The sequence below is a fragment of the Triturus cristatus genome, chromosome 8, assembly GCF_964204655.1.
Source record: "Triturus cristatus chromosome 8, aTriCri1.1, whole genome shotgun sequence".
In the NCBI taxonomy this organism is placed as follows: Eukaryota; Metazoa; Chordata; class Amphibia; order Caudata; family Salamandridae; genus Triturus; species Triturus cristatus.
Genome location: NC_140591.1, coordinates 860200698 through 860216086, shown reverse-complemented (window position 1 = coordinate 860216086; position 15389 = coordinate 860200698). Strand labels below are relative to the sequence as shown.

Below are 15389 nucleotides of genomic sequence, written 5' to 3'. Positions count from 1 at the left end.
TGTCCTGAATGGCCTTCCAAAGGATGGGGCGGACTTCCTTTGGGATGACTGGCAAAATCTGGGTGAGGCCTGCACTACCAAGCTCATGGGTGAGGGATGATTGTTGAAAAAGGTAGGATCTCCAGGTGCAACGCAATGACAACTGGCGATCTGGCAGTTGACTGGGCGTCCCAAACAGGGATTACACGCAGACTCCCAAGAGAGTATTTGTGAGGGCCTCGCTGAAGGGAAGAAAGGGCTCCGAACTAATCTGATCCTGCTGAAGCACTTTTGCTTGCCATCATAACTGAGGAGCTCTAGACCCAAAACGTCCTCATCACCACAGCAAATTATGTACTATCATCAGCTGCAGGGCAAGCTGGCATCTTGGAGATCTTGATACCAATTTGACTCATGATACGTCTGAGCATATTAATCTCCAGTATAATACATGCCATTATCCAAATCTGTGCCAAATAGTCCATGCATAAGGGGTTTTCCTTGAGGCGAGGATACTGTGTCAGGGTTGCCATTTGTTGAGGTATTATCAGAGCCGAATGGGGCCCCAAATAAGGTTTGTGTGGGGCTGTCTTGGAGTCGGGCAGCACTATGGATTAGCAACCGTTATCCAGAATCAGTGGTGTCGACATCGGTGTTAGCGGATCACGTTCCGGCATGGGACATAGGTTCAGTATGAAAGCCAACACGAACCTGGAAGCAGATCCAAAACACCTAGCAGAGGCAGAGGTAGGTCATGCCTGCAGAGGTCCAGATTGGATGCCCAACTGCTTCTTGGGGCCCGTAGGCCAGCCGGAAGGAGCCAGTGTTGTAAAAAAATGAGGAACATAGCATTCTGAAACTCCTGGATCTGTAGAGGAGTTGCACCGGTCCCAGCAACTTTAGACTGGCACTAGGTAGGATTAGGAACAGGCTTTACAGAATGACTTAAACAGCGGGTCCGGGAGGCGCGATGACAACCTTGCACCTTCTCAGGAGAGTTAGAGTGATGCAACGGGTTTCATAACCCGCTTGGACTTATTTTGCTATCTCCTGGACTTAGCCGAAGACTAGGACATCAACAACAACGGTAGGGCTTCACCTCATGCTCCCGGATAGCCTGTGGGTGCATCAAGGCACAGCAGTTGCAGGTCTAAGAGTTGTGTTCTGACCTCCGATACCACACGGAAACCAAGTGGGGATCATTCACAGACATTTGTTTGGGACATTCCCAAAAAAGCTTAAACCCTATCGACTTTGGAGGGGACATTGACCTATCACAATGGTAAAAAAAAATTGAAAGGAAATAAGAGACAGTCTCAAGAGACATGGGGCAGCTCTGTATCGATGTTTGTTGCCGTTAAAAGAAAGGAACCGATGTCGGCGTCCATGGGTGGTGCTATATAGGCCCACGCATGTCACTTCAGGCGCAAGAATGACTGACGCGGAGGAGCTGGTGCCACCTGCCGGCACACAGAGGTCCTGGTTACGATTTTCCATATCCAATCTCACGCCTGGGGGCATATTTAAAAGGTAAGGAATCTGCAGTAAGAAGCATGTATCAGAAAAAGAAGTGTTCTCCAATCCCTGCATGCAGGTGGGAATATTCCACATTTATGACTAATAGGGAAGAACCTACAATGCAGAAATAAGTGTGACAGACTTGTAGATATTACATTCTGAAACAAACTTGGGCAAGAAGACTGGGCATGTGTGTAGGCCCACCTTTTCTGGGTGGAAAACTGAAAGATGGATGAAATAAGATGGTTTGAATTTTTAGCACCCTAGTAGCTTAAGTTAAAGTCATGGAGAAGAGTCATAAAGCATAGAAAACGTTCCTAGACCAGAAGAAGGAACAGAGCCTTCACTAGCCAGTTGTTCAAGAGTGTAAATACATAGACCCCTGACAGTTTTAGTGAAGTGCCAGCATCTTGGCGAAAACACAACATGTGATCACTAGCCTTAACAGCTGGACCCATTAGTATTTTTCCCGTGTTGGAGTTTCCTTCCTCGCTGCCCGCCTACCCCTCCGCCCTCCCTTCCCGCCACCGCCGCTCTTCCCCGCCCCTTTTTCAATTCTGTTCCCTCCCCGCTCCCGCCTCCCAGCTGCTCCGCCCACCCGCGCACTTGGCCTTAAATGGCGACCGTGCGACGCAGGTGAGTGTGACCCACTTGTGGGACACCCCCGCGCCGCACGGCCACCAGCTGCTGCGTGTGCCCCTTGCCTGCCCTCTGCCTCACTGCTGCCTCGTTCGCCGGTTGCCGGCTGCCGCCGCTGCGGCTGTTTTTTCCCTTGTTTTGTCACGAATTTGTGCCTGTTTTGTATAACTTTCTTTTTTTTCCTTGCTTTGTTGTGAATTTGTGCCTGTTCTGTTTAATTAGTATTTTTCCCGTGTTGGGGTTTCCTTCCTCGCTGCCCGCCTACCCCTCCGCCCTCCCTTCCCGCCACCGCCGCTCTTCCCCGCCCCTTTTTCAATTCTGTACCCTCCCCGCTCCCGCCTCCCAGCTGCTCCGCCCACCCGCGCACTTCGCCTTAAATGGCGACCGTGCGAACGCGCAGCGGGCGCGCCGACGGCGCGCCGAAGGTGCGCCAAAGGTAAGCCCGTCTGCGCCCGTCCACGCCTGGACCACGCCCAGTGCCAGGACCCCTGGCCCACGAGGACCCCGACCGACCCGCCTGACGTACTCCGCCGCCACCCTCACCGCTCTCAACACCGGCCGACTCCCAGAATGCCATCAAGCCACTCCACGACGAACCCACGGACCCTTCAGCTGCCACGCCTGCAAGTTCACTTGCATCCGGACCGGCCTCGCACCAGCACCCACCAAGCCGAACACCAGCAGCACCCACCTCAAGTGCATCCTGCTCAACACCCGCTCCGTCCACAGACACGCCATCGAACTTTGGAACCTCCTCGACACCACAGCTCCAGACGTTGCCTTCCTCACGGAGACCTGGATGAACGCCTCTTCAGCTCCCGACATCGCCACCGCCATCCCAGAGGGCTACAAGATCGTCCGGAGGGACCGCAACGCCAACCAGATGGGAGGAGGCATCGCCATCATCCACAGGAGCACCATCCGTCTCACGACCAGCACCGACAACACCCTGACCAGCGCCGAACACCTGCATTTCCAGATCCACACCAACCCGAACACCACCCTCAGAGGCTCCCTGATCTACCGACCCCCTGGACCACGCACACAATTCAGCGAGGACATCGCCGACTTCGTCAGCCCGCATGCCCTCCCCTCCGCTGACTACATCCTCCTGGGAGACCTCAACTTCCATCTGGAAAATAACAACGATCGCAACACCAGCACCCTGCTCGACAACCTCGCCAACCTGGGACTCAAGCAGCTGGTGTCCACCCCCACCCACCTCGCCGGACACACACTCGACGCTGTCTTCTCATCCAGCAAGGACATCGACTTCAGCCACGCCACAGAGCTTCAATGGACGGACCACAGCTACGTCCACTTCACCTTCAAGAAAACGACGACCCATCAACACCAGCAACAAGCCGCCCGCAGAAGCTGGAACAAGATCACAGCAGACCAGCTCGCCACCTCCCTGAGCCAGCACCCCCCTGCCAGCTCAGCAAACCCCAGCCAGGCCGCCGACAACCTCACGAAGTGGATCAGCAACTGCGCAGACGAACTCGCCCCACTGAGGACCCCGCCCAGCAGACCCAGCAGCAAGAAAGCCCCATGGTTCACCGACGAACTCAAGAGCTCCAAGAAGAACTGCCGAGCCCTCGAGAAAGTCTGGAGAAGGGAACCGACACTGGACAACAGGACCTCCTTCAAACTTGCCACCCGGAAACACCACCAGCTGATCCGCGCCGCCAAGAAAACAGCATTCAAGGACCGGTTGGACAACAACGCACACAACTGCAAGGAACTCTTCAACATCGTGAAAGAGCTCTCCAACCCCAGCGCAGGAAACAACGACATCACCCCATCGCAAGACCTCTGCAACTCCCTCGCTTCATACTTCCACAACAAGATCGCGGACATACACAACAGCTTCAACAACCAACCGACGCACACCATGACCGAGCAACCACCCCCCACCACCACCCTCCACGCCTGGACCCCGATCAGCACCGAAGACACCATCCGCACGATGAACTCCATCCACTCCGGATCACCGACCGACCCCTGCCCTCACCACGTCTTCAACATGGCCGACGCTGTCATCGCACCCCACCTGCGAGACATCATCAACACATCCTTCGACACCACCATCTTCCCTGAGAGCTGGAAACACGCCGAACTCAGCGCTCTACTCAAGAAACCAACAGCGGACCCCACCGACCTCAAGAATTACCGCCCCATCTCGCTCCTCCCGTTTCCAGCCAAAGTCATCGAGAAGACCGTCAACCAGCAGATGGCCGCTTTCCTCGAGACGAACGGATCCCTCGACCCCTCACAGTCCGGTTTCCGAGCCAACCACAGCACCGAGACCGCCCTCATCGCCGCCACCGATGACATCCGAGCCCTGATGGACAATGGAGAAACAGCGGCCCTCATCCTCCTAGACCTCTCCGCGGCATTCGACACGGTCTGCCACCGAACCCTAGTACGGCGCCTCAGCAACATCGGAATCCAGGACAAAGCGCTGGAATGGATCATCTCCTTCCTCGACGGAAGAACACAGAGAGTCCGCCTACCACCGTACAAGTCAGAGGCCTCCGGAGTCATCTGCGGCGTCCCCCAAGGATCATCTCTGAGCCCCACCCTCTTCAACGTCTACATGAGCCCCCTCGCGGCCATCGTACGCAAACACAACCTCAGCATTATCTCCTACGCCGACGACACCCAGCTGATCCTCTCCCTGACCAACGACCCCGCCGCCGCCAGAGCCAACCTGCACGAAGGGATGAAAGAGGTAGCCGAGTGGATGACGACCAGCCGCCTGAAACTGAACTCGGACAAGACGGAGGTCCTCATCCTGGGCTCCTCTCCCTCCGCCTGGGACGACTCCTGGTGGCCCCCCGCCCTGGGCACCGCACCCAAACCGACAGACCATGCACGCAACCTGGGCTTCATCCTGGACTCCTCCCTCTCCATGACCAGGCAAGTCAACAACGTCTCCTCGGCATGCTTCAACATCCTACGCATGCTACGGAAGATCTTCTGGTGGATCCCCACCGAGACCAGGAAGACCGTCACCCAGGCCCTCGTCACCAGCCGACTGGACTACGGCAACGCCCTCTATGCCGGTACCACCGCCAAGCTCCAGAAAAGACTCCAGCGGATCCAGAACGCCTCAGCCAGACTCATCCTCGACATCCCACGAACCAGCCACATCTCCGGACATCTGAGAGACCTTCACTGGCTCCCCGTCAACAAAAGAATCACCTTCCGCCTCCTCACCCACGCACACAAAGCCCTACACGACCAAGGCCCGAGCTACCTCAACAGCCGAGTCAACTTCTACGCTCCCAAACGCCACCTCCGATCAGCCAACCACGCCCTCGCCGCCGTCCCCCGCATCCGGAAAGCGACTACAGGAGGAAGGTCCTTCTCCTACCTGGCCGCCAAGACCTGGAACTCCCTCCCGACCGACCTGCGCCTGACCCAAGACCACCTCCCCTTCAGGAAGAAGCTGAAGACCTGGCTGTTCGAGCAGTAGCGGCTCCCCCCCCCCCCAAGCGCCTTGAGACCCTACGGGTATGTAGCGCGCTTTACAAGTGTCACTGATTGATTGATTGATTGACCCTGAACTGAACTCCACAGTGAACCTCAACTAACGCCCCTGAGCGACAAAAACTAAACTATTGCATCCTGGGGATAAACTGACACATTTTGAGTACTTTTTTATTGTGTCTTATGAAAACGCAAGCATTTACAACATACCAGTTTCATTTTCTTCTTCATCCCCAATGCTGAATACTGGTTTCAGACCACGATATGGCTTTCCCAGTCTGTCACTGCTGCTGACGTGTCTTTTAATGAAAAAAAAAGAGATTTTTTTTTAACGTTCAGGATCAGATTTCAAGTGGCATGCAACAACATGCATTAGTCAAGCATTGTTGGTAGACATGATTAAAATAATTGCAAACTGTCTGCCGCAAAAGCCCAAAGAAGGATGCACATTTAGTCAAATTCCAAACGTGCTAATTATCAAGTCAAATACCATGCCACAAGTATGTGAACTACCCATATTGTCTAGTTAAGAACCTAAATTAAATCTGCTCCTTTGTGCCAAATGCCTTATGAACAAAGAATAAGTGGCTGTACAGATGTGACTTATGCACAAAAGCTGCCATAGCGGCTGACAAATCGTCGTTATATGGAAAATGATTGAACATTTTTAAAATCGCACTTTTGAGTTGTGCATGACAACAAATGTATACAATAAAGAGCATCATACTACAGAAGAAATAAGAACAGTTTCAAAGAAAATAGGTAATAAATGCTATTTTTTTAGTATCACATCTGTTTATTGGGCTTTCAGTACACATGCCTTGCCCTGAAACAAGCAGTCAGAGAGGTGCTTTGAGTGCCAGTCTTTAATTATCACCTACTTCTCCCCATCTCTCGCGTTACTATTCCTGCATTAAAAAAATTCAGTTTTTAGTGAAAATGTGTTTAAAAAACAGTTTTTAATTAACATAAAGTTTATTTCAATACTAGGTATAATTTAATTTGACTTTACAATCAAAAGGATATCGGGAAGATGGAATGGGAAAAGACACACCCAATGTAGGATTGCTCATATACAGCAGATACATATTTTGAGTGTTTCACGGAACTGGTTTGCGTCACCAACGTACGATAATGAGGAAATCATGCACAAAGGGTTCACTGGAAACTGCTGATCATGAAATTGTCTAGAAAATAAGCCATTGCCTTTGGGAAATGCAAGGCGTTGAGGACAATCTAAAGGTAAGTACTTGGACCTCATACTTTAACTCATTATGTATAAGAATAGTAATAATGAGGACCCTGTGAGAAGTTGGCCTGGTATATGCTGTCCACTAATTAAAGTGGGCACCTTGCACCAGTCCAAACGACCCTTATTGAGGATTAGGTTAAAGACAACCTTTATTGAAAGCTATCCTAGTGGTAGCTTTGGAGAACAGCCGTCAGGCTAAGTCTCGAAGGAATGTAAAGCAGCTTGTTTTACCAGATCAGAACCTCTTGAATGACCAAATGAAAGGAGAACCACACAAGATATATATAAAATATATGTATTTATTACTAAACACTCTCTACTAACCCCTTTATGAGATTAGAGCACAAAGCACACAATATTAAATCACTAGAACGACAGTAAATAGCACAATGCACAGCGGGCTCCATGGGGAGACAGAACCATACACTAAGAAAGTGGTATAACAACCACGACTTAACTAGACACAGTGCCTAGAGCACGCAGAATCGCTGGGACCCCAAGGAACCACCCAAAGTAGTGACACAGGGGACCCACGTAGGACGGGTGCAGTGTGTGAACACAGGTGCGAGCTCCGTACAACTCCATGTGAAAGCCGCGGTTGGATTTTTAAGGATTAAGGACACTTCGGAGAGGACATTAAGCAAACCCTTTCAAACATAGAAGATTCTAAGGCCAGCATCCTTGAGAGTACCGAGGTACCCATGTTACCTATCCCGGAGGAGCCGGGTGTATAGGGGTCAAGTGATGTTGGAAACCTTCGGCGTTTTCAATGGCGTGATGAGGAAAAGTGCTGCTGCCGGGAAGATGAAGTGTCCGGTGGAATCCAAGCATCGATCCGAGGTGAGAAGAACCTGAAAGCAGAGGGGACAGAGTCTGGGTCACTTCAGGGTGACCAGGGGCATGATAGACGAATGCCCACCAATGTCGGGTGCTTCAGGTGAGATGACGTGATGCTCGACTCTGCAGCCACGGGGACCAGGAGACGTCTGCGACGACCAAAGTCCGGAAGTGATCTGTCCCACGAAGGATGTCGAGTGCTGGGGGGTCAGTGTCTGGATCGAACACCAACAAGCCTTGGCAACTGCAACCCACGTGGGCAAAGGAAATCAGCTTCGGTGAGGACCAGCAAGGTCTTGGGGACTCTCCAAGCTATTGAGAGTCAGGGCACCACAGGAGCAACCAAGAAAGCCCACGAAAAGTCAAAGTTACCGTCACAGGGACCCACAGGCCAATGGACCAGGGATCGGGAAGGGACCTCGAGCTGAATCACAAAATACCAGCCCACGGAACACTCGTGTTTAGGCCCCAAATCTTCGGTGGAAATGCTGCTCGGGGTCAGGACTACAGGTAGCCCAAAGCACAGCCTCAGGGATCGCCAAAAAGCATATGCTGCTGCAAAAGTACGCGGTGCACAGGGGTTCAGGTAGCATAGTCCCCACGAGGGATACGGGCCTCAGAATTGCTGAAAGCGCAGATCAACCTCAGAGACCTCGGGAACCCACCTCGTGTGCTGCAGAAATCTTCGGAGTCCTCAGGAGCTCTGGAGATGCAAAGGGTCAGATGCGTTAAAGCTGCCTGCCTTGCAGGGGAGTAACTCCTTTACTCCAAGGGAGATTCTTCATTCATCCAGCGAAGAGTAGATCGTCGAAGTACTTGGTTTCTGTAGCAGAGTCTAGTCCACGTAAAAGTCCTGTAGTCAGGGGTTCCTACTTTAAACCCAAGGAAGGGGTGTGACAAACTCTGGGGACCCACCTATGGGAGGGTCAGGACAGAGGGGTGGCTACACCCATGTCCATTGTCCAGTTTCGCGCCAGAGCAGAACAAATGGCTCCTGCAACCGGTTTGAGCTGGACTATGCACAGGGAGACCAAATGTGACCCCAGTGGAGACTTTCTGGCACTCTGAGAGTGCACCCACCCAGCCCCAATACACTAAAGCCTGTCTGGGAGGTGGTCACACCTCCCTGTGACAGGAAACCTATTGTCAGGCCTTCCCCTGCTCGATCTCAGCTCAGCAGCAGGACGGCAGACTCGTATCTGTGGCTGGCGGCATCCATTTTGTGATGCCCAAGTCGAGAAAGCTGGTACTGGAGTTTCACATAAGTTCCTCTATAAGGGTGGAATCATACCTCCCCCGCCAGTTACTGGCGGAGAGGTACGACTCCAAAGTGCTTGACAACAAACAAGACATGTTTCTAAGCAGCCGTTTTAAAGTTAGCATTTACTGCAAGGGTATAATGCACTTAAATATATATGGTTGGCTGCATCACAAACAACCACGGAAAATAGGTTCCGAAGGCTGCAGAGGGGCTCTGTTCATGCAGGAGAACACTCTCACATAAAACCCAGCACCCTGCCTTCAGGATTGATAAGGCCTGCTGTTGGAAATGGCCCTTTTTGCAGGGTCATCCCTAAGCTTTTTGCCTTCCTCCTGGATTTTTCCTAACCTGTTTTTGTTGGCTTTATGACTCTGGGCACTTTACCACTGCTGATCAGTACTAAAGTGCATATGCTCTCCCTTTGTAAATATGACTATGTGAATTGGTATATCCATGATTGGCTTATTTGGTTTACCTGTTAGTCCCTAGTAGCGTGGCCTGTGTGCGCCCAGGACTGGTAAACTAAATGCTGCTGGTGGGCCTGCAGCGCTGGTTTGCGCAACCCACAGAAGCAGCTTGTAAAGTGTGTCTCAGACCTGCCACTGCAGAGTATGTGTGCAGTCCAGAACTGCCATCTTGGCTGGGAAGTGTACCCACTTCCCAGCCCCTGAACCTTCCCTTGGCATCATGTAAGTCACCCCTATGGTAGGGTGCATTGTATGTGTAAGGTAGGACATGCCTTGGTGTGTATAGCATGTCCTGGTAGTGAATTACACCCAATTTCGTTTTTCACTACTGTAAGGCTACCTGTTCTCAATAGGCCAGAATGGGCAGTTTGACTATTACATTATATAGTCCTAACTGACCCAAAGAACATGGTAGAAAAACGAATTTAGTATGCCTGAGCTCAGATTATTAAAACACATCTTTTAGTAAAGTTTATTTTTATATTCTGTGTTTGAAAATACCACTTTTAGAAAGTAGGTATTTTCTTGCCAAAGCCTTCCAGTGTGCAATGCTGTTATGTTTGGAGTGACAGGGCTGGGGAATTCCAGGAGACAGGGTGAGGTATCCCAGTGGTGAATAGAGGGATCTGCATCTAGATGGGTGGGAGGAGTTGCACCTGGGACTTGAATAGGGCTGTGCTTTCCCTCCACAATGCTGGCTCCACCTCCTGTGGTGCGTCTGATGTCTCTGCCCTGCACTCTGAAAGGAAAGAAGAAGTCAGGTAAACAAAGTGCTCCAGGACTGAGCAGAACTGGTTCTGGCTGGGTTCAGTGACATGTAGCTTTTGAGAACAAAGACTTTTGGGGTATAAATATCTGTGCTGAAACCCCTACAATTTGTATTGCTCCTGGACAACAAGAAGAACCTCTGTCCGTGTAACTGAAGGAATCTGCAGGAGAGGACTATCCTTGTGCTTGTGTGCTGTTTCTTGGATTGGCCTGCAGTGGTTACTACTGGACTTGGAAGAAGAGGAAAAGGACTTTTAAGGAACTTTTATTTTATCTTGCTACAGCAATCACCCAAGGGCTAGAAGAGAGCTAGACTTCTGCTGGAGTCCCAGGCACATCGGACTCCACCACCAGCCTCCTGTTTCCTCCAGCGAGGATTTCTATCTGCAGGTGAGGCTCCTGTGATTTCCAGGGCCTCTAGTTCTACTACAGAGAAGAGAGTGTTGAAAATCATCGCTAACGCCCGTTTGCGAGCCGCCGCAGCTGAAGCGCGTATGAAAAATCATCGCGCTGCTGCCGCTGAGGGCTCGCTACCGGACATCATCGCATCGCACCTTTGCGGGCTGCCAAAGGCTCGCTAACCAAAGGTCATTGCATCGAGTTAATCGCTTCACGACATCGCAGCGCGGACGCCATGCATCCGTCATTTTCATCGCATCAGGATCGTCGCTCCCTCGCGGAGCGCCACTTCTTTTCATCGCAACAAGATCGCACACGCAACAAGCTCGGTGCATCATCCTCCCACGCGGCAAAGATTTCAACGCATCGCCGGCTTAGCGTGGAGAAGTTTGTCGCTTTGTCCCGCACGCTTCTGCAGATCAGCGCATCATCCTCCCTTGAGGCAAGGATTCAACGCATCGCTGGTCTCGCGTGAGGAAAATCATCACTACAGCTCCTTTGCGACATTTTGGTTGTTTTGCTACAGAATCCAGGTACTTTGTAAGTAAAAGGGTCTTAGAGACCACTGCTGAACTGAACACCTCTTTGCACATTTTGAACTATTTTTGCAGCATTTCAAGAATAATCCTATTTTACAGTATTGTGGCTTTTTTACCGTTATTGGTCTTGTGATAAGTTTTCTATAATTACTTGTGTAGTGTCCCTTTGTAGTGTTCTTCACTGTGTTACTATGTATGGTCATACATGCTTCACACACTGCTTCTGAGATAAGCCTAGCTGCTCGTGCTACGTTGCCACAGGGTTGAGCAGGGGTTATCAAAGGGTGTAGCCTGCTTACTTTGACTTAGGAAGAATGGTCCCTACTTGGACAGTGGCCAGCCATTGCCAACTAGAGACCCCCATTTCTAACACCTGCCATAGGGGTGACTGATAGGTTTATATGTGCAGTGATTTAGAATAGATATAGTTAACCTATATCTAAGTAAGGGGTGCATGCACCACCTTACACAGGCTACAGAAGCAGACCTGTGGTGTCCATTTGAATGGCCTCTCAGGGGTGGCACAATACATGCTGCAACCCCTGGGTGGCCTCTGGGGTACCTATGCCCTGGGTACATAGTATACCATATACTGGGAACTTATAAGGGTACCCCAGAATCCAATCTGGAGTTTACCTAAAGTACATGCAATCAATTTAGAGGAGAAAGCAGATAAACTGGGGTCGTGATTAGCAGGATCCCAGTCAGACTAGTCAAAAACCAGCAAAACATCAGGAAAAAAGTGGGGGTAACCATGCAGTCAGATTCCACCTTCCTACAGACCCAAACAAAAGAGAACAACAGAAAAATGTTAAAACATTGGGAGCACAATCATTTCCCTAAAAAAAATGTACGAGGTGTTAAACAGATTCCATCTTGAATGGCCGATGCTTAATAAGCAAGTCTTTGCCCACAAAGTCCATTACCAGAAAGAATTATGAGCCTATGCCAGTAATATGCGGTCTAGAGATCACTTACCCTCTTCCGCTGTGAATGACCCCGCCACAGAGTAGATCTAGAAAGGATTATAGCATTGCAATGTAACAAATCTGAGGATAGACTCAAAACTTCTTAACCATGAAGTTGATAAAAAATATGATGCAAGCCCTTGTAGACACGTAGCTTTCCTCTGCCAAGGTGCTTTTTCTAGGAAGTCACTCAGAACCAAAATTACATGGGGACTCCTTCTCCGAAGAATGACTGTCACTGAGACATTCTTGAAGATTTCCGGCTGATAGTAAGGCCTTTAAATTGGTAGTGCTGCTCTGCCTGAGAATCTTAGATGATGCCCGTGTTTCAGGGTGTGGAAGTAAAAGTCTTGCTGGTCACTGGAGGTGAGCTACTTTTGTTCCTGCATCAACAGAATTCCTCCGATTTCTTCTTTGCCAGAGTGAATTGAGCAGAAGGATTTCCCGATTGAGTTTTAGCTGATAAAAGTGATGCTCATACAAGGGTGCCCCTACACGGACTGTAGGAATATCGGGAGCGGGTCCCTGGAGCCCCCTTGCCCTTTCCCTTTTTGGCAGGTGCCTGGGACGCTTTTCTTCCAGGCTTCAGGTCCTCATGACTGCCCAGACAGGCTGCCATGAACCATGTGGTTAGGCACACCCACTCAGGCAACCTCAACATCTCCATGTGGGACTTGAGCTCCATTTCCTTCCAGAAGATTTGCTCCTGGTCATTTCCCAGCAGATAATCCACTGGCATGGATGGGTTCACAATCACCTTAAGCAGACCCCATACCGACCCCCCCACACACACAATTCAAAGGAAAGGAAACAAGAGCCACTGGATAGTGGCTTTCAAAGATGTCAACTGCAACCACCAGGTGGAACACATTAGGCACTACCTGGCCCGAAAACACCAGACAGTGGTCATGCTGGCTCCTGTCTCTCTCAAAGCCTCTACATCTGCCCATTGAAGGAGACCCACTGACTGTACTTATTAGCATTGTCGAGCATGTGGGTCCGCTGTGCCATCTCTCCATCGCCCAGTGACACTAGGGTCAACTTTCAAACTTCCCCATACTATCTGGGATCATCTCCTCATGAAGCGCTACACTAGCCAACCATAGCCACAGACCACAGGTGGGGGGCTGTGCCCGTTTGGGACACTTGGGATCCCCCTTGTAATCTTTCACATCACTGCCCTAACACCCAACCATTTAGTACCCTGTAAAAGGAATCTACACAATCTACTCAGGGTTGTTGGGAAAGCTTCGGACTATCCCTGAATTTCTGTCTGTATTTCTCTGGGGTCAGACCAAACCTACTGATTAGGGCCTCCTTCATAATGGGATACCCCATTCCTCTCACTCCCCTCTAGGACCAGTAAGGTGTCCCTACCAATCCAATCCAAAAAGCTTTATTCGACAGTTAAGCCATAAAAGCACAATGAACAAGGTACTTACCTTACTTACCTTCGGTAACGGTGTATCTGGTAGAGACATGGTCTAGCCGCAGATTCCTTAACTTAGAATATCCCCAGGCGTCAGACTGGATCCCGGAATCTTTCCGCAGCAGCACCTCTGTGCGCCAGGGGCTGCGCCGCACGGCTCCACCCGACGTTGTCTACAGACGTGACGTCAGCGGAGCCATATATGGCCCTCCTAGCGCGCTGACGTCAGTTTTCGTTGGAGAAGCATTTCTGAGCCACAACGCGTAGCCACCACCAAAAAACTGTTCGAATATGGGAACAGTGTGCAAAAATGATGAAAAGAAATGGAATGATGAAAAACAACACCATAAAGGAAAGTGCCAGGCACTGTATATTGGAAACTAGTAAAGGGAAAGAGCAGAGCACCGCTCTGAGAAGCAACCCCGCAAAAGTGAAGGCCAACCACCCTGGGAGGAAAGTGAAGATGTAAACAACATCATGGCAGATGACAGAAAGTCCGCAACCTTAACGTATAACCGTGAAGGACAACAAGTCCGGAACATAGGAGCTAGGACAATTGACCACAAGACGTCACCAGAAAGAGACGTTGTATCCCCAATAAGAGATTCAAAAAATGTGGCAGAGCCAATAGACCTCAAATCAATGGAGCACAGGGGTGGTAAGAGAACCCAAGGCGATAAAGAAAGGGAGAGTGGGGGGTCGGAAAAAACACGAATAGAACCCACACTGTACAACCCAGGACGCAGAGTTGGAATGGATACATGACACATGAGCATGCCGTCCAATTACGAAAATGGGCGGATTAGAGCTATGAAAGCAGAATGAAGCATTCTGTGTGGGAGTGAAGTGAAAGTGTCACCCTGCAGAAGGCTCAAGCCAACCCGGAGGGAGGTGTGCGTAGAAAGCCCAAATTGAAACGGTCCTCGCAGAACGGGAAGGACGGGCGGGCGTTAAGGAATCTGCGGCTGGACTATGTCTCTACCAGATATATCGTTACCGAAGGTAAGTAACTCGTTCATCTGATAGAGAGATCTAGCCGCAGATTCCTTAACTTAGAATAGATACCAAAGCCATACCCATAGAGGAGACGGGTCTGCGACTGAACCCCACCAAGTTCTAGAGAGAACTTGGCCGTCAATAATGTAACTAAAACAGTGCCGTCAATCATGTGACGAAGCACAGTGGGGACAGTTATGTCAGCGTAGCTAACTTCTAGACCATGAAGCTCAGAAGAGAGCAGAGAACAATGGAAGGCAAAGGCACCACATGCCGACAAGTACAGCACGAAAACCCCTTTTGTGTATAACTGGTTGAGAGAGGGAAAGCCCAAAGCCAGAATGCGCGTGCTGGAGCAAGAGTTCACAACTTCGAAAAGGAAAGATGAACGAAGCCTAGGGCCCGAGGGTTCCGCAGGATCCGAGGTGTCGACAGAAAACAAAAGCCATTACCGGTTGACCAGGCAAAACAGTGGAAAAAACACTTTTGAACCTGCCCCTGCAAGATACAAGGGGGAACGGAGGCAAAAGGCTGACTCCTGCCCAGAAAGTGCTGGTACGGAACAAAAAAACCCATACTAGATATGCTGGAGTAAAAAGGAATCTGAGGACACCGTCAGAAGTGGAACTGGATCTAGGGTTTGAGAGATCCACCAGATGTAATGTGTCGCCTGTAAGAAAAACGCAGCGAACTGGCAACCGGTATGACAGAAAGCTTATACTGGCCCAGTATGCAGAATAGCGGAAGAAGCACTGTTCAAGCTGCATCAGCTAGACACATGTGACAACATCAGCAGGCGACCAATCAGTGGCCAGAAGGCCGGTAGTAAAATAGAAGACACG

The 15389-nt window shown here is 50.4% G+C and overlaps 1 protein-coding gene across 4 annotated transcripts in view; it reads right to left on the bottom strand.

Annotated features, from left to right (window-relative positions):
* TBC1D23 (TBC1 domain family member 23) overlaps positions 1-15389 on the bottom strand; it is a 558574-nt gene that overhangs the window by 92391 nt on the left and 450794 nt on the right. For all 4 annotated transcript variants that reach the window (XM_085622378.1, XM_085622377.1, XM_085622376.1 and 1 more), the window contains one exon: positions 5842-5930. In XM_085622378.1, coding sequence (XP_085478504.1) covers positions 5842-5930 — 89 coding nt within the window. The remainder of the gene's footprint in view (positions 1-5841; positions 5931-15389) is intronic.